General features: G+C 38.3%; 1 protein-coding gene across 1 annotated transcript in view; it reads left to right on the forward strand.

Moving 5' to 3' along the window:
- The window catches only part of PREX1 (phosphatidylinositol-3,4,5-trisphosphate dependent Rac exchange factor 1), a gene marked incomplete at its 5' end in the record, with an annotated part of 161,044 nt that overhangs the window by 110,586 nt on the left and 27,613 nt on the right, over positions 1-22,845 (forward strand). Inside the window, 6 exons of the mRNA XM_084271342.1 lie at positions 2,931-3,034; positions 3,759-3,808; positions 8,091-8,166; positions 13,373-13,445; positions 14,776-14,918; positions 20,522-20,614. Of these exons, the coding sequence (XP_084127468.1) occupies positions 2,931-3,034; positions 3,759-3,808; positions 8,091-8,166; positions 13,373-13,445; positions 14,776-14,918; positions 20,522-20,614 (539 nt within the window). The remainder of the gene's footprint in view (positions 1-2,930; positions 3,035-3,758; positions 3,809-8,090; positions 8,167-13,372; positions 13,446-14,775; positions 14,919-20,521; positions 20,615-22,845) is intronic.

Here is a 22,845-nt window from a genome sequence, read left to right on the forward strand (position 1 = left end):
CAAAGTGAGGGACTCCAGACAATGGGTCATTCTTTCACATGAGACTGTATGTCATAAAGAAAAGAGATGATGGAGGTTTTGTTGTCAGATTTGTTCTTTCCAGTTAATTTGGCAAGAATGTCTCTTTAAAATAGTGATGCAACATATTTCTTCATCACGCCCAGCAGATGACCTCGAAGTGTTGTGATGAGGAGCTATTTTGGAAGAGTAGGGCAGTGTGTACAGAAGTGTTGCATGACTAAAATAGCACAGGGTGCTTTTTTAAAAAAAAATTCTGTACTATCTGCATTTCTTTATTACATCCTTTAAATCCAGATTTGTTCTGCTGTTTTCTATTACTTTCATATTACATTATGCAGACAGAGCAACAGAGTCCTATTCTACTTAAACAGCAAATGCCCCAATTTCAACTTGCAGGTGTGTTTAGCTGCAAAATGCATATCAAAGGAATAAGGTATATATAGGTCTTAAGTCACCAGTGGTCTACATTTCCATACAATCTCTTGGAAACCAATTTAAATAGTGGAACCATTTAATTAGGCTGGTCTTGCTTTAATCTCTTGGTAACTCAGCTCCACAAACTTGTCTTTCAGGTGACAATAACACTGTTAAGAAATTATGTCTGTTATCTTCTTTTTAATTAACACATATAGAAATTTAATATGAGCAGTACCATAATCTTGCATGCACATACACTTCCAGCCCCAGGCACCAAGACACACTTTCAGGCACACTGAGACTTGGAAGGGCTTTGAGCATGAGCTCCAAGGCACTGAACACTTTTGACTACTTGGCCTAACTGTGGCTTTTGGAGAACTGAAAGAGTCTGGCTCCAATGGATAGGGATCCCCATTTGTCTGAAGAATGCTCTTCTGTGCTCACACCCTCCCTTGCCTACATTCTGAGTGTGTACACTTTCACTGTTGGTGCAAAAAGCTGTCCTGAGACTTGTTATTTCTTGATAACTGTTTACCTTGCCATAACTTCATATTTTGACATTTTCAGTAGTGTGATTTTACACTGAGCTTGTGTTCCTCTTATTCAAATGCCCTAAAATGCATCTGGTTTGGTTTTAATGTTACCTTTAGTTAGAGTTCTTGATATTAGTGTCTCCAGTGGCAGTTATTGCTAGACATGGGAAGGTATTTGCAACGCTGCATTTACTAAGGGGAATATCCCTTGAGGATTTGATAAATCATTAGATGTGGAAGTTTCCCATTATGTGTCTCCTAATGTACCAAGCATCATACTGAAGCCCTTACCTCTGGTCTACATTAGGCAATATCTTTTATCTTTTGTTTTCACTTGGCATAAAATTACTGTCAGGTGAAAACTGCTGATCTTTCAGCCTGCCTGAGAAGCAGGGTGATAGAGAATTGCTAAACACCGAGCTCTGTGTTTTGTCACTCCATTTCCTCTGTATCTCTTTTAATTCTGGCTATTATTTGGGACTGCTGATGTGGAAGTTCTGTTACCTTTAGTAGAGAACAGAAGTGATCAGAACCTGATCTGCTGTGGGCCAGGTACAAAAAATGCTTTCTAGAGACTCGCATGCAAACAAAGAAGTCAGTAACTTACAGAGCTTAGAGATTGCTGTGTAATACAAAAGGATATACTACACCAGTTCCTGCACATTTTCTTTTCCTCTGTGAACTTAAGGAAAAATATCACCAAAAGCAGGAATCCAAATTAAATATTCATAGACAAGGATGTCCTGTGTAATGTGGGAAGGTCCTCACAATTTCTGTTCTCTGCCTTCTAAATAATTACCCTGACCACTCTGCAAAGGGCAGCCTGAATCTCAAACTGAGTCCTGGTACTTCTGAGTCTACCTAACCCAATTTTATTGCCTTGAGTCATTCCGTGCAAGAGTCTTTTAGTGCAATTAGTTTTCTCAGGTTAATCACACTCAGGCTGAAATGTATCTTAAATAGTATAAATCTGTATTTTTCCTCAGTTCATCAAATGCTGTGTCTGTAGTGTGAAATGCTGCATCCAAAATATTGAAGGGTGCTGCAGCACAAATATCTGGCCATGCTACACTCTTACAATGGCAGGAAAGATTACAGTGACTGCCCCATCATATCTGTTGTCTGCTTTGATTACTCTTCTCTAGATTTCCTCCTCCTCACCATAGTTGTAACTGGTCTCCATTAAATTAAGCTGAGACCAGGGGCTACGAGTCATAAAACCTGAAAAGTACTTTATTACTTACTCAGTTTCACACAGATTTAAGTACTATGTTTTTAAACTCTTTTTTTATTTTGGTCAGTACTTCTTTTGAACTGGTTCTTTATCTCACTGAAACAAACCTCTTTTGTGTCCTTGTCTTTAAAGCCAATCGGTATATTACCCAATAAGGTTTTAACTGCCTACTGTGGAATGGCTGTTTCTGGATGAAAAAGCAGTCCCTCAAAAATAGCACTTAATTTTAGAAGGAATTCACTAGTAAATACAAGAACCATAGTAGAATACCACCTCTAAGAGCTGTATTCCTTCCACCACAACACTTTCTGCTTTTGGAGTTGCAGAACTTCAGACACCTGCAAAAATTACTTGAGTGCTGTGATAACTGCTGTGGGAACTTGCAGGCACTTTGTTCAAAACATCCTGGAAAAAGTCAGACAGTTCCAACTTCTTTCCCTAGGACTGTTACCAAAGCCTTACATAAATTGAATCTAAGGTAAAAGAAAGAAATTTCCACTTTGCTTGAGCTGCAGTATTTTAGAAAACAGCTTTTCTTGGTGGAGCTATTCAGAAGTGCACATAAACATATAGATAATGAGGGGAAATTTGAAGAGCTGAGTCTTTTTTTCAGTTCAGAAGGTGACAGGTACCAGCAAATCCTTGGTGTTAGCTGTACCAACTAGCCTGTGAAGAACATGACAGGGGAGAAAAGACTAATTTTAGTTATCATACTGATGTTTTAGTTTCAGATAAGCACCAATTTAAGAATGAGCAGGTGATGTACAGATTTCGCTATGATGATGGAACGTACAAGCCAAGAAGTGAATTGGAAGACATCATGTCCAAGGTTTGTATTGTCATTCTTGGTCGGAACCTTGTGATTTGCATAAGAACCATCAAAAGAGTTTGCCCTGCCTCTGAATGTTACCTCTGAATGTTGTTGGCCTGTTGTATAGGAGATCCTTAATGCTGTTTATCTTGGTTGTATTAAGTTATCCATCCTAATGTCATAGGAGTCATTTGCTCTAGGGACAGGAAAGAGAACTTAGCAATAAATAACAATACGGTTGTGACTGCAGCCAAGACTGCTGATTACAATCCTAATATAGTAGCAAAAGGGCTTAAAAGAAAATTGTAGGCCATAATACAGCATGTCTGCTGAAAATCTGGGCATTATGGTTTAGGGAGATAGAAGAGATCAATATTTAACTGCTGTTCCTCATAATTGTATGTCAAATGAGTTCTGTTCATCTGCCCATATACACTTTAATAAATTGGATTTCTTCTTCTGGATAACAGTTTGTAGGTTAATTGTGAGGAAGGATTAATGGAGAAAATGTTGGAATGGAGGTGATTAGAGATAAAAGAACAGATTTTTTTTTGGCTTCTGGAGGCAGGGAAAGAAGAATGTTTGACGAGAGGATAAGGGAGCTGTTTTGAAAAACAGTTAATCAGTAGATAATCCCAGCTGAGCAGAGATGTCAGTGTCCAAGTTTTGCTAGGTTTAGCTAGCCAGTGTTTCTTTGAAAAGAAAAAACCTGGTAATACCATATGCATCTTTCCTCCTTCAGGGTGTGAGGCTCTACTGCCGGCTACACTGCCTATATACACCAGTGGTAAAGTAAGTTCACCCTCATGATCCCCTTGTCTATACTACCTAGCTTTTAAAACAGGGTAATATTACTATTGAGATATTTCTTCTTTCTTGTTATAAGCAGTAATTTTCCCCATTTTCTTGACTCTTTTACTACCCTTCTATCTCCACAATTTAGATTTGTAGCTGTACTTCTGCTGGAGGATGTTGGAACTGGTCTCTGGGAGAGTGACTGGCTAGTGTTAGACATTCTTCTGACATTCACTTCCTCTGTCAGCTCATGAGAGCTCTTAGCATGGCACAAGTTTATTTGTTTACTCTGGTGTTTTCTGTGAGTTAAAGTGGGTGTGATTAATAAGTGACTACTGATTCAGGGCAGATTGTGCAGTGTGGTTGTAGCTGTTACATTATTTAGATTATAGAAAATGTAAACAGATGCTAAAGTGATGTAAACAGATTCCAACTTGATGCTATGATTCTTTCATTCAAAGCATCCTAACAAAATAAAAACCAAACTGAAGTGGATTAAATCTGAAGCTGTAATTTGAAAAAAGTCTGAAAATTTTGGATGAAATCTTCAGAACTTACCTCTCTACAAATAAATGCTAAAGAGTTGCAATAATCTGCAAGAACTAGTTAACTCTCTTCTGAGATCTCAGGAGATTATTTTCAGATGTTTTTGCCTTACTGTGACATCAGATGAACACTTTTGGTCTATAATGGAAAGCACCCTGAGACATGTAGGTGTTCTGTTTAGGAGTGATTGAAAATTAACTATTTTTACTCGAGAGAATATAATTTTTGCATAAAAAAAACTGATGAGGAACCTCTGGTGGGCATGGCTGGAGTCCCAAATTCAACAAAACTAACCTCTTGTCCCTGAGTTGTACAACAGATGTTTCACTGAGAGATGCCATTGCCATGCTGAAATTAGCAGCAAAGAGAGTTACAGTTCATCAGTCATGAATTTGCCTAATTAGATCTCTGTTTTTTCCCCAGAATAACTGTTCTACAATAGTACAGATTTCAGTTAGCCTAAAGGGTATGGAGAGAGTAGGAAAGCGTGATGCAGCCCTTGGTAGGCAAAGTGGTTGTGTATATGCATGTGTGTGTTTGTGTATACAAATTTCATCCCTTAGGATGGCAATTCACAGGCAGAGTTAGATTAATGGTAAGTGAAGCTGAAGAAATTTCACTGACCTCAGGGTACCCACAAATGGAAAGGGATGGAGTCTTACGCTTCAGGGGATCAACAAGGATAAAATAACTACCACAGGCGATATTTTTGTAACAGAATCCCAGCTGGAGAATCTTTTAATATCAGGATTAATCCATGTTAGTGACAGTGGGAAGATGAACTGTATATATACAGTGAAAAATAGCAGCGTCTCAGAAGTTTTAGGATCCTCCTCAATAGACTTTATGTTCTCAGTATGTTCAGGCTCTTCTTCCTCCCATCTTTCCTACTTACTCTTCCTTTTATCTCCCTGTTAGAATACGGAATCTCTTCGGCTATCATACTTTCATGTCTTCTTATCATGTCTTTTTGCCTCTGACAACCCAAATGTTAACCTAAAGGAGCTAGCTTGTAGCCAAGTTAGTTGTGCAAAGCCTGTTGCTTTCAGCTATGCCTTTGGACTGCTCTACCTGGCATCTTCAGACTGCTGATCCCTGCAATCATGCTAACAAGGCTGATGAGGCCTACTTTTCTGGTGCCAACCTTCCTTGTAGAAAATTGGCAAAACTGCTTGGAGCAGCAGATGTGTGTGCCAAGAGGATCTGGAGCAATCATAAAGTTCCAAATTCAGTTACTTTGACAACCTTGGAATGTTATTTTACTTGTCTTTCCTGGAAACCTGGGAGTTCCCATGTAGCCTTTGCTTTTATAATTTTCTTTAAGTATATTCTCACACAGATGTACTTTGAGGACAAGTTGATATACCCCCCTGGAAACAAAGCATGCTACGGGGTGGGGGGTGATAGATAAAAAGTAAAAAAAAAAAAAATTCAAAAATCTTAGATGTAGAGAAGGTTCTGAATATGTCTCTGATCTAGTTTGGGGAAACTGTGAGGGTGGGAGGGTTTGCTCCCACTTAACACTTCAGTGTGTAGATGGGCCAGGTCCTCTGAAGAACATTATGTTGCTCTGGTTTCTGTGAAGCAGCAAGGTTCTGCCAAAATGTCCCCATATCTGTGTTGGACTACTCACCTGCAGCTCATGGGTCTGCATAACATTCTATGAGTCATACTCTACTTTTGTTCAGCCTAGATTTAAATGGGGGGAAAAGTCAGTGAACTAACATTGAAATGTCCTGACAAACATTTAAGTGCAAGTGGTGTAAGACTGGGCCTTGGACCAAGGTCCTGATGCCAGCTTATTCAAAACTCTAGCTCTATGTCAGCATCTCTATTAAAATGTTGGGAGTTCCTTCTCACAATCTGGAAAATCCTACTCATTAGTACTCAATATTTTAATGCTTTGCTTTATTGTTCTGACATTTCAAAAACATATTTTCTTAAGATAAGAGTGTGAGAGGAGAAACTGTCCAGAAAACTCCCACAGTTTTGTGCTGGGTTTAGCACATTACTGGAAGACAAGTCGAAAAATGTGTGTAAGCACTGTGAGGAAAGCTTTTTGTTCTGGGGACACATATTTGCTGGAAATGCTGTCATGTTTTGGGTTTGTTTTTTGTTTCCCCAAGTTCTGAAAGTCCTGCTTCCCTTTCTAATTTGTCATCCTCTGCATTCTGCAAAGACACAGGCATTTCTGCTGCATTTATTTACAAAAGCCAGTCATAACATATTTGTATCTCTAGATGATTAGTGAAAGGAAAACATGAGTAGGATGAATTTTAGATGGTGGTTTGATTTTAAGTATTTAGAGAAAAGGAAATATCAGAAGGTGTGGTGCTAATGAAAGAGATTGTTTTCACTGAACTGAAGAATAAAGTCTTCTCTTGAGCTGCTGTATAGATACATCCGGACTGTAAAACAGTCACAGTGGCTGTGAAAGTTTCCTCCCACAGTCAGGCCAGTGGACCTCAAGCTTGAAATAGAAGGACCACCTCCAAGGGTAAGGGAGGAATTAATTCTTCATAGCCATTCAGCATTTGGCCTCTCTACTGAGACTTTCAACAAGAGGGAGCCAATTAATGCAAATTAATTGTGGTAATGGCTTTTGTGATGTGGAACTAGGAACTGGATCAAGACCACCAAACTTATTTCACACGGGCCAGTAAACAGCCTTAAAATGGAAAGAGCTTTTCATTCCTTCATGAGCTGGACTAAATCCAGTGACCTGGGGGTGAAAGGTGTTAGAGCCCAATGTCCGGAGCCACACAGTCCTCTTATATTTGTATCAAAATTCTTTAGAAGTATTTTATGAAAGTCTAAAAACATCAATTCTCTCTGTGGCTCTGAGGAGTGGAAGAAAACTGCTAAATGCAGCTAGTTACAATAGGGGTTCATTTCCTTATTTCAGGAGCGGTGCTGCTCTCTGCAAGGGCTGCATGTGGGATGGTGCAAGTTGTGTTACAAGACCTAAATACACTTCTTTTATTTACAATGGCTGAAATTATCTAACACTGTAAAAGAACGTGGTGTACTCTATTTGCATCTGGCTACTCTCTGATAATTTGCTACAGGAAGTAAAACCTGAATGATTATGGACAATTAGGAGAATGTCTCCTGACAGAGTAAGCTGAAAGGTGTGTAGTTCAGTGAGCCTCAGAAAAGGGGCACAGAGGGAACATGTAGCATCACTGTATGTGAATACATTGACGGGTAGAAGACCTATTTAAGCTTATAGATGGGGCTGGCACTGAGCCATTAAGTGTGAACTGGACACAAATGGATTTAGGATGGAAACTAGGTGATCACTTCCAGCCAGAAGAATGTGATTTTCAGAAGAATTGATGGTGGCAATATTTTAACCCAAGATAAAGCAGCAGCTCAGTACATCTGTGAAAAGAACGGCCTGGTTGCCTGTGGCAGGAATATGAGAGCTCTGAAGATGGCTTGAAACAACTTCTACAAAAATTAGGAATTATGCTGCTCTGTATTGATCTGAAATATCTTCTTCATTCAAGTTTAAAAACTAGTCCTTTCTTCCAGAGAAAATGGATATATTATTTCATATCTTTGGATTAGGTCTTTGTGGCTGGGAGTCTAAGGGTTTTTTCCCACCTATAATTCTGCTGCTTTCCTCAACTTTGTAATAGTAGGTCACAATAATATATGTAGGCTTAAAATATAAAAGAAACATTTACCTTTTTATCCTGATTTTCCCTGAATTCTCTTTCTTAATTAGAGACCGTGACTACCACCTGAAGACCTACAAATCAGTAATCCCTGCAAGTAAACTAGTGGATTGGCTAATTGCACAGGTAAGAAAATTTTTAAGTCTTTGATAGGCAGCTTGGATTTTCAGTTCCATTTAAAAGTAAATAAGCCACATTTATCAAGAGAACTTAATAAAACATATTCTGATTCTTTGAACTTAAAGTCTTATGCTTTCTGTTATTGTTGATATGTGGAAAACTTATTATTTGGCAGCATAAAGAGGCAGAAAGTCCTTTGGTAGCCCTAGGAGTGGTGAACTGTACTCGGTGATCTTTTCTGTTTCTTGTGAAGAAAGAGAAGTATCTTTCTGAAGACATTTAAAGCCACATTGATCTCATTTAATCTCATATAGGTGTGGTATAATTTTATTGAAAAAATAATCTGGGGCTTTATACCAACAACTGCACCATCATCTTCAGTAGTTTTTGTAGTTAGCCCACAGCTACCTTGTAATTACAGAGAAGACTCTATAGCTTGGGAAATTAAAAATTTAGCTTTGATAATCTGAAGCATTTTAAAGGGACAATGTGCCATGTTGCTCACCATCATAAACTCAAATGCACATTCTGGTTTTGTCCTGAATGATTGACTGATTCACAATCACATTAAATCCTGTACTGTCAAAAATAACATAAAAGGAGGATAGTTTGAATGAGAATCAGGTCTCTGACAACCAGGGATGTTGTCCTTCAGAAACCTTTCCAGTAATTGCATTTGACATCCTCCTACATTAATAAGATTGATAATAGGCTTGTTCTGTGCCAAATAGCTGGATGAGAATGGAGTTGTCAATTGTTTTCCTGTTAAAGACCATAGAGGAGAGCAAGGATATCAGTACTGAGGCTGTCGTATCAGTTACATGTGATTTAATGGGATCTTATTCATGGAATACTGAGGGGGCAGGGTGGGGAGGATGGGGGGATGAAGTCTGCTTTGGCCAAAGAAGAGAGATGTAATCAGGCTAATCTGGCCAATGTGCTAGTTAATCACAGAGCTGTAGGCAGTAGAAAGACTTGGATAGCAAGGTAAACCATCAGCTCTTGTCTGGGAAAGGTACCTCATTTCCTTCCCATTTGTCTTCATTTTGGTAGGTTAATCTGGCTGTTAGTTCTCTTGTTTACTGAATTTACACAAAGATTGAACCAGAATGTGCTTTAGCCAGATAGGAAGATACAGAAGAGTCTGTAATTTATATTGTGTACATGGGTGTGTGTATACAGGTGCACAAATGAGGGAATTTTCTTCTGTGAATTAAAGGGGAATATTATTAAACATTTAAATCATTGTCTACGACTTAGATGAATTCCTTTGTATGTGGCTGTATCAATCTTTGCTCATAGATGATTTTCATGGGGGTTTGCTTGGAGGTTTTGTACTAGATTTTTCAGCAACCTTTCATACTTTGGCCATATTAGCTAACAACAGATTTCAGTGGGAGCTAAGGAATACGCAGTTTTTTGCAGAGTGGTGCATTTGTTTAACTGCTCAAATATCTATCTACCTTTCAGTTTAACAGTAGGCATCTCTTCTTGAAAATCTTGGTGATAATGTCTGATCTGATAAGTACCTATTGCACAAAAATGCTGGGATATATTTCTTTCTATTTCTGACAATCAGTTTACAACATTATTTTAGCTTAGAAATTGTGCATTAGAAAAGTGAGTACTATTGTTCCTATTTAGTGGCATAGGAATAACTGCCTTGAAGGATAGTGTCACTCATGTCTGTTTGCAATTTAGACTAAAATGTCAGTGGGAACCCTCCCTGATAAGAAATCTGGTTTTCATTTCCTTGACCTTTACAAAATCCATGAAACTGAACAGAGCAAAAGAGTAAGAACTTCTTTTATAATCCAAAAACCAGCATCAACTGTATTTTGTACTCTGATCCTCCTACCTGGAAACTATTTGCTATTATACTTCTGAGAAGACATAAGTTGGGTCCACAGCAAGGCTTAAGCCTGTGTACATTTAAACAGTTGTATTGAAATGCGATGTATGTTGTTATCCTCTATGTGGTGTATGCACTCAAGAGTTGGTGGCTGGATAGTCTTAAAAGCTCTATTATTAGATGTGCAGTGCATTTATAGCTTTGTAGGCATCAGGAGTCTGCAGGAGCTGAGCACTTCTGACTGTCAAGCTTATTAATAAGTTGAAGATGTCTTTTTATTGTTTATAGCTCTTCACAATAGCTGGGTTCGATTGTGGTTATCTCCATAATATGTTTTAGGAAGATTGTACATGAGACACTGAAATAAAGCACTAAGTATGGTGGTGCAGAGAAGCTCACGTGAGCGTAAAGGGCTGATTGGAGATAGAAGTATTTATGCTTCTCTTACAGGCACAAAGTCAAATCCTGGAAAACATAATGCTGTATTAGACTTCTCCATAGGCATTACTTTCATCACCCTTTGGATGTAACAGAGAAATAGTTTCAGCAGTCAGTTTCTGAAAGGAGAAATGTCTGATCTATATCCATGATTTAGACTGAAAGTGTCTGTAAATTATACTATGGTCCCTATGTGTATTTAAAAGTAATCCTTGAAGCAAAAGGGCTTGTTCTGTCATTGATTCTGGATGCTTTCAACTTCATTGTACAACTTAATCTTTCTCCCACTGCCAGTAGGTTGAAAACAAAAAGGAATAAACACCTCACTTAAAAATGTCAAAGCTCTTGTACATCTCAGAGTATTAGGTGCTGCTGAGGGGGCACCAAAAGACTGCGCTGCCACAGAAACCAGTACTTTTGTCATCTGGCTCATAATTTATATCCAGACCTCCAGAAATGATCTGTGGTGAAACATTACCAGCTGAATCCCCAGTTCTAAGTCTAAGAAACTTAAAATGCCAATTTTATAAAAGATAGAATGGAAGTAAAAGGACAAATGTGAAGTAGAAAACTGCTGGTAATATTCTTTGGTTTTTGTTCCATACATCCATCCAACCATTTCTCCTTTCTATTGCAGTACATATTGCACCTCCTGTGCATTGCATTATCTTAGCTTTCCTTCCCACTTGGAAGGAGGACCTCATAGTCTTAAAACTCTCCTTTTCCCTGATATCAACAAAATATTTAAAATAGTTTGACTGGTATTCTTAATGTATCTGTGTTCCTCTGCTTTCTTTTCCCCTACATGTGGGTTGTAAATAATTTAGGTCAGAAGCCCTATCTTAATTGCTGGGCTTATGCATCTCAAAACAATCAGCCATGGACCATGATTAGGGCTTTTGACAACATATCATTACTAGACAACAATAATAATAATAATAGTCATAGTGGCTGTAGTAAAAATAGCGTGCTCTGGACATGGTTCTTCACCATGGTATGGACTGCAAATTGTTTCTATAATTCTGCTGACTCAAATTCAGTGATTGTATTTGAATAAAACTAAATTATCTTGTCAAAACTAGTGCATCCAGTTTCACGATTTCTGTATGAAAAGTTGAGACCCGTGTTCTGTCAAGATTGTTGCTTAATCCTTAAACCACTTATTCTAAGTGGTTCTCTTAAGATTTTCGTTATTGCTTTCATTGTATTTGAAAAAATTGCCACATAACATTTAGAAATACTTACAGGTGAGGTGCAATTATCTATTTTAAGTATATTTTATAATTAGAGAATGCTGTTTTGCTAGGGGTGTGTTTTGTGGCCAAGTTAACATCAGAAGTTGTCAGGTCTGGTTTAAAGACTTTCTACGTAGGACTTTTGTTCCCTAAAACAAAAGTGATTGCTAAAGGTTAACAGAATAATATTAGAAGGCATTTCTCCTCCAGTTTATTTACAGTTGAAAGAATAAATTAGATTTTTAAGTCCCAGCCTTTGTAAAATAAACTACCCATTTATCCTATAAAGTAACACAGAGATGAGCGTTGAGAATCATCACATGGCAGGATGATGAAAATAAGGAAAGACTTAGGAAGACTTGAAATTAGTTTATAGTAAAAGTTAAATCTCAGGTTTATTAAAGCACTTTTCTTGTGTGATTACATAATCATGGAGTTCCTCCATGGAACTGGTCTTTTTCTTACTAACATAACAGTATTTAGTTCTCAATTTGTAAATGTCATGCCTCTTTCTTTTTCCTTCTCTGAGAAAATCTCTTCTACCAAAGCCAGTAGTGCTGCTGACAAAAGCTGATCCTGTTTATAAAATAGTAACTTTACACCATAGCACTGTTCTTTGCTGGTATTTGCCTGGCAAGCAGCTACTGCTCTCCTTAGTAAGACTTCAAGTAGGACTGATGTTCTGCTGACAAGATCAGAGGGCTCTTGGTCTGCAAGCTGGGTTACTTAAAGTCAGTATGCCACTCTGCAATTGCTGCTAGAGCTTCGGGATATCTAGTTTGTCCCACATGGAGGAGAAAAAAGAAGGTATGTGTAGGATACAGCTTCCAAAACGGTAGGACTGCAAGTAATGTGCTGAAATTGCTCTTAGATAGCAGATCCCAGGTTCTCTTGTGCCCATTTGGGAAGCAGGTAATCTTGCATCAGGTGACAGCGTTAGCAATGGTTTTATCTCGGTGAGAGCAATAGCACCTGCTGGTTTTTACCAGCACTACTTAGAAGTTGCATGTCTGCCTAAAAAGTACAACCAGCATGTTTGTAAAGTCATCCCTTGTGGCTGCAAATTAGCAGGTGTGTAGAGAAAGCTAGGTGATACTTGTATTGAGCTGAATTGGAATTGTAGATGCAAAACTTAACGCTGCCATTTCAGGTAAATCTTTAAATCTGCATGTCACCTTTGGTACCTGTTATGAAATACCACACTGAAGGCTTCAGGTAGTGAGAAACAGAAGCCTTTGTCCGTAGATCTGCTGTGTAAGAAAAGAATGCCACTTTAGTTTTAACCAGCCTGAACTCTGGAGTTCACATACACTGGGTTTATTCAGGTTTTTCTTCCTGAATATAGATAAGATATCTCAGCTTCTCTCTGAGAATGAGCTTTACTGTCTGTGGCTAATGGGTCCTGAAGTCCGACATGATGGTTACATTGTACATTGAGATTTTATGCTCCTTTGTGAGTTAAAGAACTACTTTCCAGAATCCTGGTCTTTGTCCTCCTCATTCCTGTAGGAGGCAAGGGATGCTATATATAGGAGCAAATGGGATTTGGGCAACAGGGTAGCTATTTTAATTTCTTGCTACAGAGAACATCCTGCTAATTTCAGAGCGACAAGCTCTGTGGTGGGTAAGGGGAATAATTTAGCTTAGGAAGTTGTCTGAGATGTAATATTCATCCTCTTGTTTCTAGGGAGACTGTCAGACTCGGGAGGAAGCTGTTGCACTGGGTGTTGGACTCTGCAATAACGGCTTCATGCATCATGGTAACGCAGCACTATTACTTACCACCGCCAATTAATGGAGTTCTTACTTCAGTGGGATTAGCTGACTGTCTGAAAATCCCTTTTCTATAGGCTGTGCTATACATGCTGACACATATACAATTGTAGGCATCCCAGCAGGTCCTTCTAAAAACCAGTCTTTGAGCTTACACAAAGTATCTAAGCCTAGTAGTATCTTCCCAAGTGAATCCCCTTGCTAACAGTTAATGATGAGCCCTGAAGCGATTAGACGGGCTCTACCTTGAAGAATGTTATTTCACTTTTCAGAGCTGTCAGATCAATGCACAAGCTAAATACTGTCCTGAAATACCACAAAAAAAAAATGTCAGGTACAAAGTAAAATTACCTAGTTCTTGTCATTTGGATAACAAGCAGTATCCTCTATGCTGAATCTCTGGTGTTCCCAAATCTGAAGTGCCAAATTGCCAGGTTAGACACCACCCATCCCCAGTGATGCTGCTGCTGAACTTGGAAAATAGACAAACCACATCTGTATCAGGTCAAATAGCACATACAAAGTCCTAAGAGGAAAACATAGTTTGTCCAATGAAACATCCGGTTTTAGTCATAAAACTCATCATTTGTTGTTTATATTTTGCATAGTATTTTTGAGCAGATTATTGTAAATAACTAATAAGAATTGTACTAGATAAGAATTTTAAAAATTTTTTTTTAAACAATTGATCTGGTTTGAGCCCATGTAAACTTTTGGCATTCATAGCATCCTTTGGCACAGAGCTGCTTCGTACAAGTACATGTCAAATGAGGAAGTTGTCCTTCAGGATTTAAAATTGCCACTTAATGATGCTTTTGTTTGATGCCCCCAGGTCTTGGATTTGAAAATATGATAAAGAAGTTTGTTGTACCTTCCAGAATTTAATAGATCTCGTTTTGCTCTCAATTCCCTTTTAGGTTGAAAAGCCATAGTCTATTAAACCATCTCACTTACCTTTAAACAGACATTTTACCCTTCTTTGCTCCTTTTATAGATTTACCATGTTAATTTTGACATGGGAAAGGAGTCTAAGGAATTGAGTAGCATTTCCCTTCCAAGAGGATCTTACACATTTATATATATTCTACATGCCAGGGAGGTCTGACATTATATCATGAGCTACTGTGCTCTGTGAGGAAAGGGATACCCCTAAAGTACTGTGCTAAAGAACAGCTGAATAGCTACATGATAAGGATGCATCTGGTCTTTGCTCTGTAAAGACTGGGGAAATGTTTAAGTTTTCTTTTAACTTTCTTTTTTTGTTTCTCTCTTTCTCTGTGTAAATGCATATATGCATTTCATATATATTGTTTCCAGTCCTGGAGAAAAGTGAATTTAAGGATGAGTCCCTGTATTTCCGCTTTTATGCTGATGAGGAGATGGAAGGCACCAGTTCCAAGAGCAAACAATTACGCAATGACTTCAAGCTTGTCGAAAACATCCTGGGAAAGAGTCTTCTGGTAAGAAATATGTAAATTTAAATGTAATACATAAATATAAACCCTGGCATTTCTGTGAAACTGATAGTGTTTTATACTAGAGGAGAATGAGGAGGAAAATTAGAGTAGAATTGAGTTGGGGAATTGCACCTAGCTAGCCTTTTCTTCACTACACAAATACTAATTCTTGAGCTCCTGTGCTGTAGATCTCCAACTTCTGTAGCTTTTCTAGCTGGACAGACCACATAGCTTATTCTAGTAGGAAGAGAGCTCTGTGAAGTGCAGGGTCCCTTCTCAGCATGTGACCATCCTGAAGTACTTTTCAGGTTTGGATTCACAGCTCACATACATGCGCAAATACAAGTAAGTTGCTGTCTATTTCTGATAGGGCCCAAAAAAAGAGGATGCTCAGATACCATTTCACCCAGTTCACAGATCAACAACCCCATTCTACACCCATGGAACTCTTGAGAGAGTCTGGAAGGGAGCTGTGAGCTGGAGATGTTGTCTCAGCAGGCACCATATGTTTCTTGAGTTTGCTGAGGCATCACAGTGGTGGTGGGGTGGAGGAGAACTCAGCCTTCTGGGAGAGGTCTGCCATCAAGTTTAAACACAATTTCAGTGTCATTATATGTGAGGTGGGTGCAATGCAAGTTAAAGGAATGATAGGAACACAGATATTTCAGGACATTATTGTCTAAGTGACATGAATATGCCCTGCATTACTGGATCAAGTATCAGCTTTGCTTTGTTTATGGAAACCATTTTCCCAAAATTACTGTTCTTCCTGTTCATGCTTTTGCAACATTACTGCTACTTCCAGATTCCCACTTCACTGCCATCACAGTTCTTATTGCACTGGGATTATTCTAATGCTGCTCAGATTTAGTAGTTGGATTGGTGCAAACTCTTTGTTCTAAGATCCCTGTTTACTGCTAGTGGCTCCAGGCCCATCTATTTCTCCCTTTGAACACTGGCAGAATGCAGGAGCAGGATAAAAACTCGGATCAGAAACTACAAAAGCAGAATTGCTGGAAAAGATCCAGAGGTCCATTAGATGGGAAAATTTTTCCTGTGGTTCACACAAACTTCACCTCTCACTGTTTTCTTGTCTCCCAGGAGACCAATCTGTGTTTGTCTGAATGGCCAGAAGTAATATTTAAAAAGCCACGGTCTCTCAGAGTCATTCTTCTATGCATCCAGTGCCAGAGACTGGAGTGTCAGGTTAACATGATTATCCTCATGGAGAGTTGTTGGATAAAGGGAAGCAGCTGAACGATGGTACACTTTGTGGTTTGGTTTTTTTTAATTGGTATCTTTCAAAGCACTCAGATCAGTTGGTGGGAACTGTTTGGGTATTTTTAATTTTCCACCTTATCAAGACATGACTTTGAAGAAACAGGTGGACTGATATGTCTCTCCCACTTTTTTTTCTGTTAAAATGCCAAAACTCAAACTAGTAAAGGTTTAGGTGTGAAATGAGGGATTTAAAGTTCTTTGCTTCTGTTTGCTGTTAATTTAATAATCATTTATTAGTATTCACTAACGAGACAGAGCAAATGAGCAGGCCTTGCATGTGGTCTACATAGTAGTGATTAATTGTAATCTCTGTTTGGTCCTTCCAGTCACTCCATAATTTGGCAACTGAAATAACTTGCAGCAGGAATAATTTTAGTATTACTATTACTGTAGTTCTGAAGTGCATCATTTCGCCTCTGCCAAAATACAGCCCCATCTCAAAAAATAAGCAATCTGAAATGAACAGCTCATCTGAATATGAAATCTGCTAATTAGAGGGCACAGATTTTTGTCAAATGAGTAATAGTCGTGCTAAAATTCTGAGTTGCCCTCATTTTCAGAAATAAATTAGCCGTCCCCTGGATGTTTGTAAAGATGATCCCACAAATAGCAGGACACACAAAAATATTTTGTGCCAGATTCTGTGTTGGTCTGTGTTTAGCAATTTTGAGCAGCTGGAATCCTCAGGCTTTGCTGTCTGTGCAGCATCACCACTTGCCTCTTCACACTCACGATAGGGCATTGATCCTTCTCATCCTCTGATCCCACTATAAGAAGTTTAATGGAATTTTCTCTGCACTGGCCTTTGCAACATGCTTTTCTACTGCCATGAAATCCTAGCTGTTTAATAGACAGCTTCCTCTCCTCCTCTTCATCTAAGTTTGTTTTATCACAGGAGAACTTGCCCTTGAAAATGGAAAACAATGAAGCTTTGGCAAATATATCATTAGAAATGCCAAGGAAAAAACTCTTTCAATCTGAAAAAATACACTTCAAACAGAATTTAATACTCATTTATTTGTGCAATAGTTTCTCATTGAAGGACATAAATCTTGACAAATTAAAAAAATACACAACATTCTTTGCATAGTTGAAGAGAATCTGGATTTTGGATTGACTCCAAGCATTGTGACTTGATTACTGCAATGTTGCTGCTCACTTGTGATCAGCACCTCTGCTTTTAGCCCAAGCCAGCCACAACATAAAGCTGGTAGGTTGGAGCTGAGTATCAGACAAGGACAGTTGCCTGTGGAGATGGGCTTCCATCCAAGTTGTCTGAGAGGTTTAATGCTCACACAGTGCTGGAGTCCCCAGAAGTCTCCAGTGTGTCACTTACCTGATCTCAAAAGAAAAGCATTTCCAGCAATTTTTGAAGATGATGCTTGTGTAGGTGTTATGTAGCAGTCTCAAAACTGTCATGCTGGATTGGAGATCTGGGCAGTAAGTCTGATCCTGTGATATCTCCTAGATTCCTCCAGGTTATCCCATATCTTACTGTCAGTATCACATCACAGTAGTTGCAGGAGACAGTAATTGTAGTGTCCCACCTCTGCTCATGCAGTGGCCTGAATACTGTAGCACATTCAATGAAATCCAGTGGTTTGATCTGCAAAATTTCAGGAGACAGATAGAAAAGAGATTTGCCTTTGTGCTTTGCTATACTAGTGTACTGCAGTCTATTGTAGCTTGAGAATTCAAATAATTGATTTTAAACACCCCTGGGAAGAGAGCCACTAATAAGAACCCATCCTCTAGGGATTTCTGAGCTCCCAAGGAGACAGGCTGGCATGTTGGTAACAAAAGGCATCCATTATCCAGGTGTATGTGGCCAGATAAGGCCTTTGAGTGGATTGGGAGCACATTAACGTTGTGCTCTCATGACAGTAGCGTGATGCAGTGCTGGAAACTACCCCATAGCTGAGCATCAAGCTGCTTCACATCTGTCATCTTCATTCTCCTGGAAATCTGTCTGCTTCTCCCTCATAGACACTGAGGCTCCATAATCATCCTCATACAGGAGAGGGGAGAAATGGAGAGGTACCACACAGGCATCGTGACCCACATACCAAAAATGCTTCATGAATGTAACAGATACCAGTGTAATAGACCATTCTTTGCATAGCTATTCTGCTCCACACTTTTCCCCCTGCCCCAACTCTGCCAAATTTCTCTGTTTTGGTTAAACATGCTTATTTTTCATATAGTCTCATTTTTTTTAAACTGCAGTTGTCTTTCAAGATTGAACAGCTGCTGCCTTACGTTCAAAAACACTGATTGGATTTCAGGGGCACAGAAATAATTCTTGTAGACGGCAAGTTACTTAATTGCTTTGGACTCCTTAGGGATGAATGATGTTCAGTTGTGGAATTGCAAGGTATTACTACTTTATTATAAGGAATGAATCATAGCCTTCTACAAGTGTTGAATATTATCCATAGTCTACCTTTTCATAAGAGAATATCTCCAGAACAGGAGCCTCAATATCCAGAATGTGAGATTTCTCACTTTACAACATGGTAATAAAGTCTGTGATGTTGATGCACTTGGAGTTTCTTAAAAGTATTTTGATTCTTTGCTTTCAAACAATGTTTTTGACTAATGAACAGAGAAAGGTAGGCTAATAAAAATGGAAGCATATAAAAGATCTTCATGCATAGTCATGGTAGCTGCACCCAAGAGATCATGGAAGTTCAGGTTGCTGCTGGCTTATTAAATTTGGCAAATCGAAGGCTATGAATTTTTAAATACATTTTCATGTATGCTTTCAAAATGCAACAAAAGAATCTGAAAATGAGATTTGTATGGGACAGCTATCCTAGAAATTTTCTATTCAATCCCAAATGTGAAGTCAAACTTGTTACACGTTCAACTCTCAAAATCTAACCAAATTTTCTAAGCTGTCCTTTTATTAAGCATGCATAAATAGCAGTGCTTCTGAATATATTTTGTTAGAAATATCCAAGAATGGTAAACATTCAGTCATTTTACTTTCTTGTCCATCATTTAATTTGAACATCACCTGATGAGGATTTTTTCCCTGCAGATATACTATGTCATGCATTATTTTAACATGGCCATATGGCTCCTATGGGAAAAGGAGATTCTATTTCTTTAATGTTTTTTCTAGGGTGAATTCCTGTAAAAGGACAAAGCTTATAGGCTGACATTGACTTCAATAGAAAAAGGACAGTATTTTAAAATAGTACAGGAATCATCACAGTCAAGGAAATAATTCTCAATAATTTGTTTTTCTCAGTGGAGTGCTAGGTTATTTATAGGTAGCTTTATTTTTCCTTTTAGCTCAATTCTAATTTATCAGATGGTTCTTAAATGTGTAGTGTTTGCTCAAATGCAAGATGTTTATCTGGTAGAATTTCCACTTGTCAATTTACCAGTGGCCAGGCTTGCTTTATTTTTTAAAATGGGGAGTAGTTAAGCTTACTTTTTATTGTTAATAAACCACTAAAAAAGGATGAGTGAAACATATATATGCCATGATTCATACCATTATAAAAATTATTTGTAAGACAGGTCTGTGTGACCTCAGTACAAGTAATAATAAGTAGATTATCAGGAGCAAGAACTACCAAGTCTTCTGTCAACCATAAAAGATGCAAACTGAGCACAGGACATGCATCTTCCCTAACACAAAGCTTATGTGTCTCTTCTCTAGAGGAAGGACCTATAGATGTCAAAATTTTTTCTGTCACTGGTCATCGAAAATTTTAGCCAGCAGACCAACTATTAGTGATGTAACTTATGTAGCATTTAGTATTATCTGTAAGAAATAGGCCTGAGATCGCATAGTTTGTCTGAGACTGGTAGCTAAGCAGGACGGCATAGGGCATTCATTATTGGGTATGTGGGAAGTATTTTAAAGAATAAATAAATGACTGTGGTTCAATCTGTAATGTACATTTGCCAATGGAAAACACTGAATGCTGATTAATTTCTTAACCTAAAAGTGAAAGATGTAATGAAGACAAAATCAAATGCTGTTTCTAATAGAAGAGCTGATTGACCTTTGGAGCAAACTGTCAAGGATACAAATACTCTTCACTTCTTAAAGACTGCAGATCATAACCATATAGCGCTCTGGAAATTCTGCTTTAGTATACTAAGTTCTCAATGCAAAAGTAACTCAATTTCTATGGTTTATGTTATGTAGGAGATCAGACAGAATGACCTAATAGTCCCTATCAGCCTTATAATCTACAACTCTGTGCAATCATGCTTTGCAATGAGAAGTCCGGTTTCTCATCTCCATCCCTCAGCTTTTTATCTGACTCTGCATTTATAAAGCATTACCTTGTGCTCTTTTTAAGATTTTACCAGAAGAGGATGACTATGGATTCGACATGGAAGAAAAGAACAAAGTAATTGTGGTGAAGTCAGTTCGACGGGGGTCTTCTGCAGAGGTATGACCTGACTTCATAAATATTTTGATTTTGGTACCTAGGAATATTTTGGTGGTTTGAAAAGGTGGAAAGCCATCTTTTTAAGGTCTGCTTCATTTTAAAGGCCAGCAAATAGAAAGGTATCTTCTACAATTCCTATGGTAATTAACTCTTTCTGTAAATTACTAAGTGTTTTAGCATCTTTGTGTGACTTGCTGAACATTTTTGATAAGTGACAGCAGCAGTATCTCTGTGTGATGATACTAATCATTATACAAATTACATCTGTGTAATGAACCTGAGATTCATTAGCAACTTAAATTTGAGAAGGGAGGGAAAGTAATACTATTTTGGGTTAATAAAGATGTTTAATGACAAACAGGTTTGTTTGGGTGAAAGCTATATTTTTGATTTGTATTTTATTCCTTAAAAAGCATGCCCTCATTTCTCTGCCTGTTATCTTTAAAGAACTCTACAAAATACATTTACTTTGTTTCTTTGAGATACATAGATGGCCCAGATGTCTTAGGACCTGAGTATTTCATAGTCATTTATTTATTGACACAAAATCTTTGAGTAATAATATGATTTATTCTTCCATTTACCAAAATAAGGCACAGACAGATTGAAAGTCTACTTTTCAAAGCTATTCAGGTGTCTTTTAGCAGCACAAGATATGAGAGGACTAAATGACTTGTCCAGGGTTTCACACAAACTCTGGCAGGACAGAGACAGTACTCCTAATTAAAAATCCAGGACAACCGTTACAGAATTTCTTATGTCCACATTCATTTGTTGGCCACTGCTTTAGGCTACAGAAACCTGTGGATGACTCGCCCAATGCAAACAGCTCAAGTGGACAGAGTGATTTTAGCAAGTTGAGAATGTCAATTTTGAACTGAAGTTTAATATTAGAATTAAATCATTACAGTATTCCTGATTCTTATTTGGTTTATGGTCACCAAAGAAACGAATCCTCTACTCATGCTCAAAATCGACATAGGTTGGCTAAAACTTTTATTAATCTAAACCTCTGCTGTAACCCATTGCCTCACAGACAATCCTCCTGCCCTTTCTTTGGCTGGATGCCTGTGGAATATCCTGCAAATCTGTTGTGTTTTAAGACAACAGAAGCACTCAATTTTCTGAGGAATCTTTTTTCTTGACCTTCCAAGATAAACTATCTGTGACCATGACCCTGTCTTTTCAACTTGATCTTAAAATACTGCTCCAGAAGAGAACTAAATGTGTATCTCTCTGAACTAGAGGGTGTTCAGCCGATTTTGGAAAGACCCAAGGTCCAACAGTAATGCATTTGTGATACTAGAAAGGTATCCAACATACAATTCTATGTGGCTCAGCAGCTGTAGAACATTTAGAGACCCTATGCTGGCTGTTATGCTTTTTAGGGGCAAGAATTAAGTCATGCAGCTTTGCTTCACAGGACCATCACAGTGAATTGCATTCATTAGGGCTGTTGGACTTCAGGCCAGAATAAGATTCCAGGTTCACCAGTTAAGTGAGAATGAATCTATTATTTGCATGGATTTATTCAAGGCTAACATGTTCTGTTTGAATTTGGGATTGCAATCTGGTTTTCCTAGTATCCCTGGGAAAAGATTGTCATGCACAGATTGTGCCAGCACACAGTATTGACCTTCATGCACCTGCAACAAAGGCCTTTGGGGTCTTTATTCAAACTCAGAGTTGCCAAGCATTGTTTTTTCTATTATTAGTGATTTTTTTTCTTCTCAAGATTTTTGTAGAAACTGTTTTATGAGCTGTTAGATTTGTCTATGCCAGAAGTAGTTCCCAAACTGTGTTTAAAAGAATTGCTGGGACATCAGATTGCTGTACTGATGGGTAGTTGGACTGCAGTTTGGGAACTCTTGGCCTGATGTGTGTCAGCTTCTCAGTTTTGCGTCATAGATCGAATAACGCCCTTGTTAGCATCACTCATGCACTTTCTCTCTTGATCCTGAATGATGAGTAGCTCTCAGGCCCAGACTATCACCTGTAGGAATTGTTGCTTAGTGCTTCTATACAGCTGCCTGTGACTGGGCTTATGCAGCTTGGAGAAGAGAATGTTCTGTGGGACCTTATAGCAGCCTTCCAGTACCTGAGAGGTGCTGTAAGAAAGCTGGAGAAGAACTGTTCACGAGGGCATGTAGCAGTAGGACAAAGGGTAACAGTTTTAAGCTTGAAAAGAGGACATTTAGGTTGGATATTAGGAAAAAGTTCTTCAATATATG

The sequence above is a fragment of the Gallinula chloropus genome, assembly GCF_964237585.1.
Source record: "Gallinula chloropus genome assembly, chromosome: 16".
NCBI classification, from domain to species: Eukaryota; Metazoa; Chordata; class Aves; order Gruiformes; family Rallidae; genus Gallinula; species Gallinula chloropus.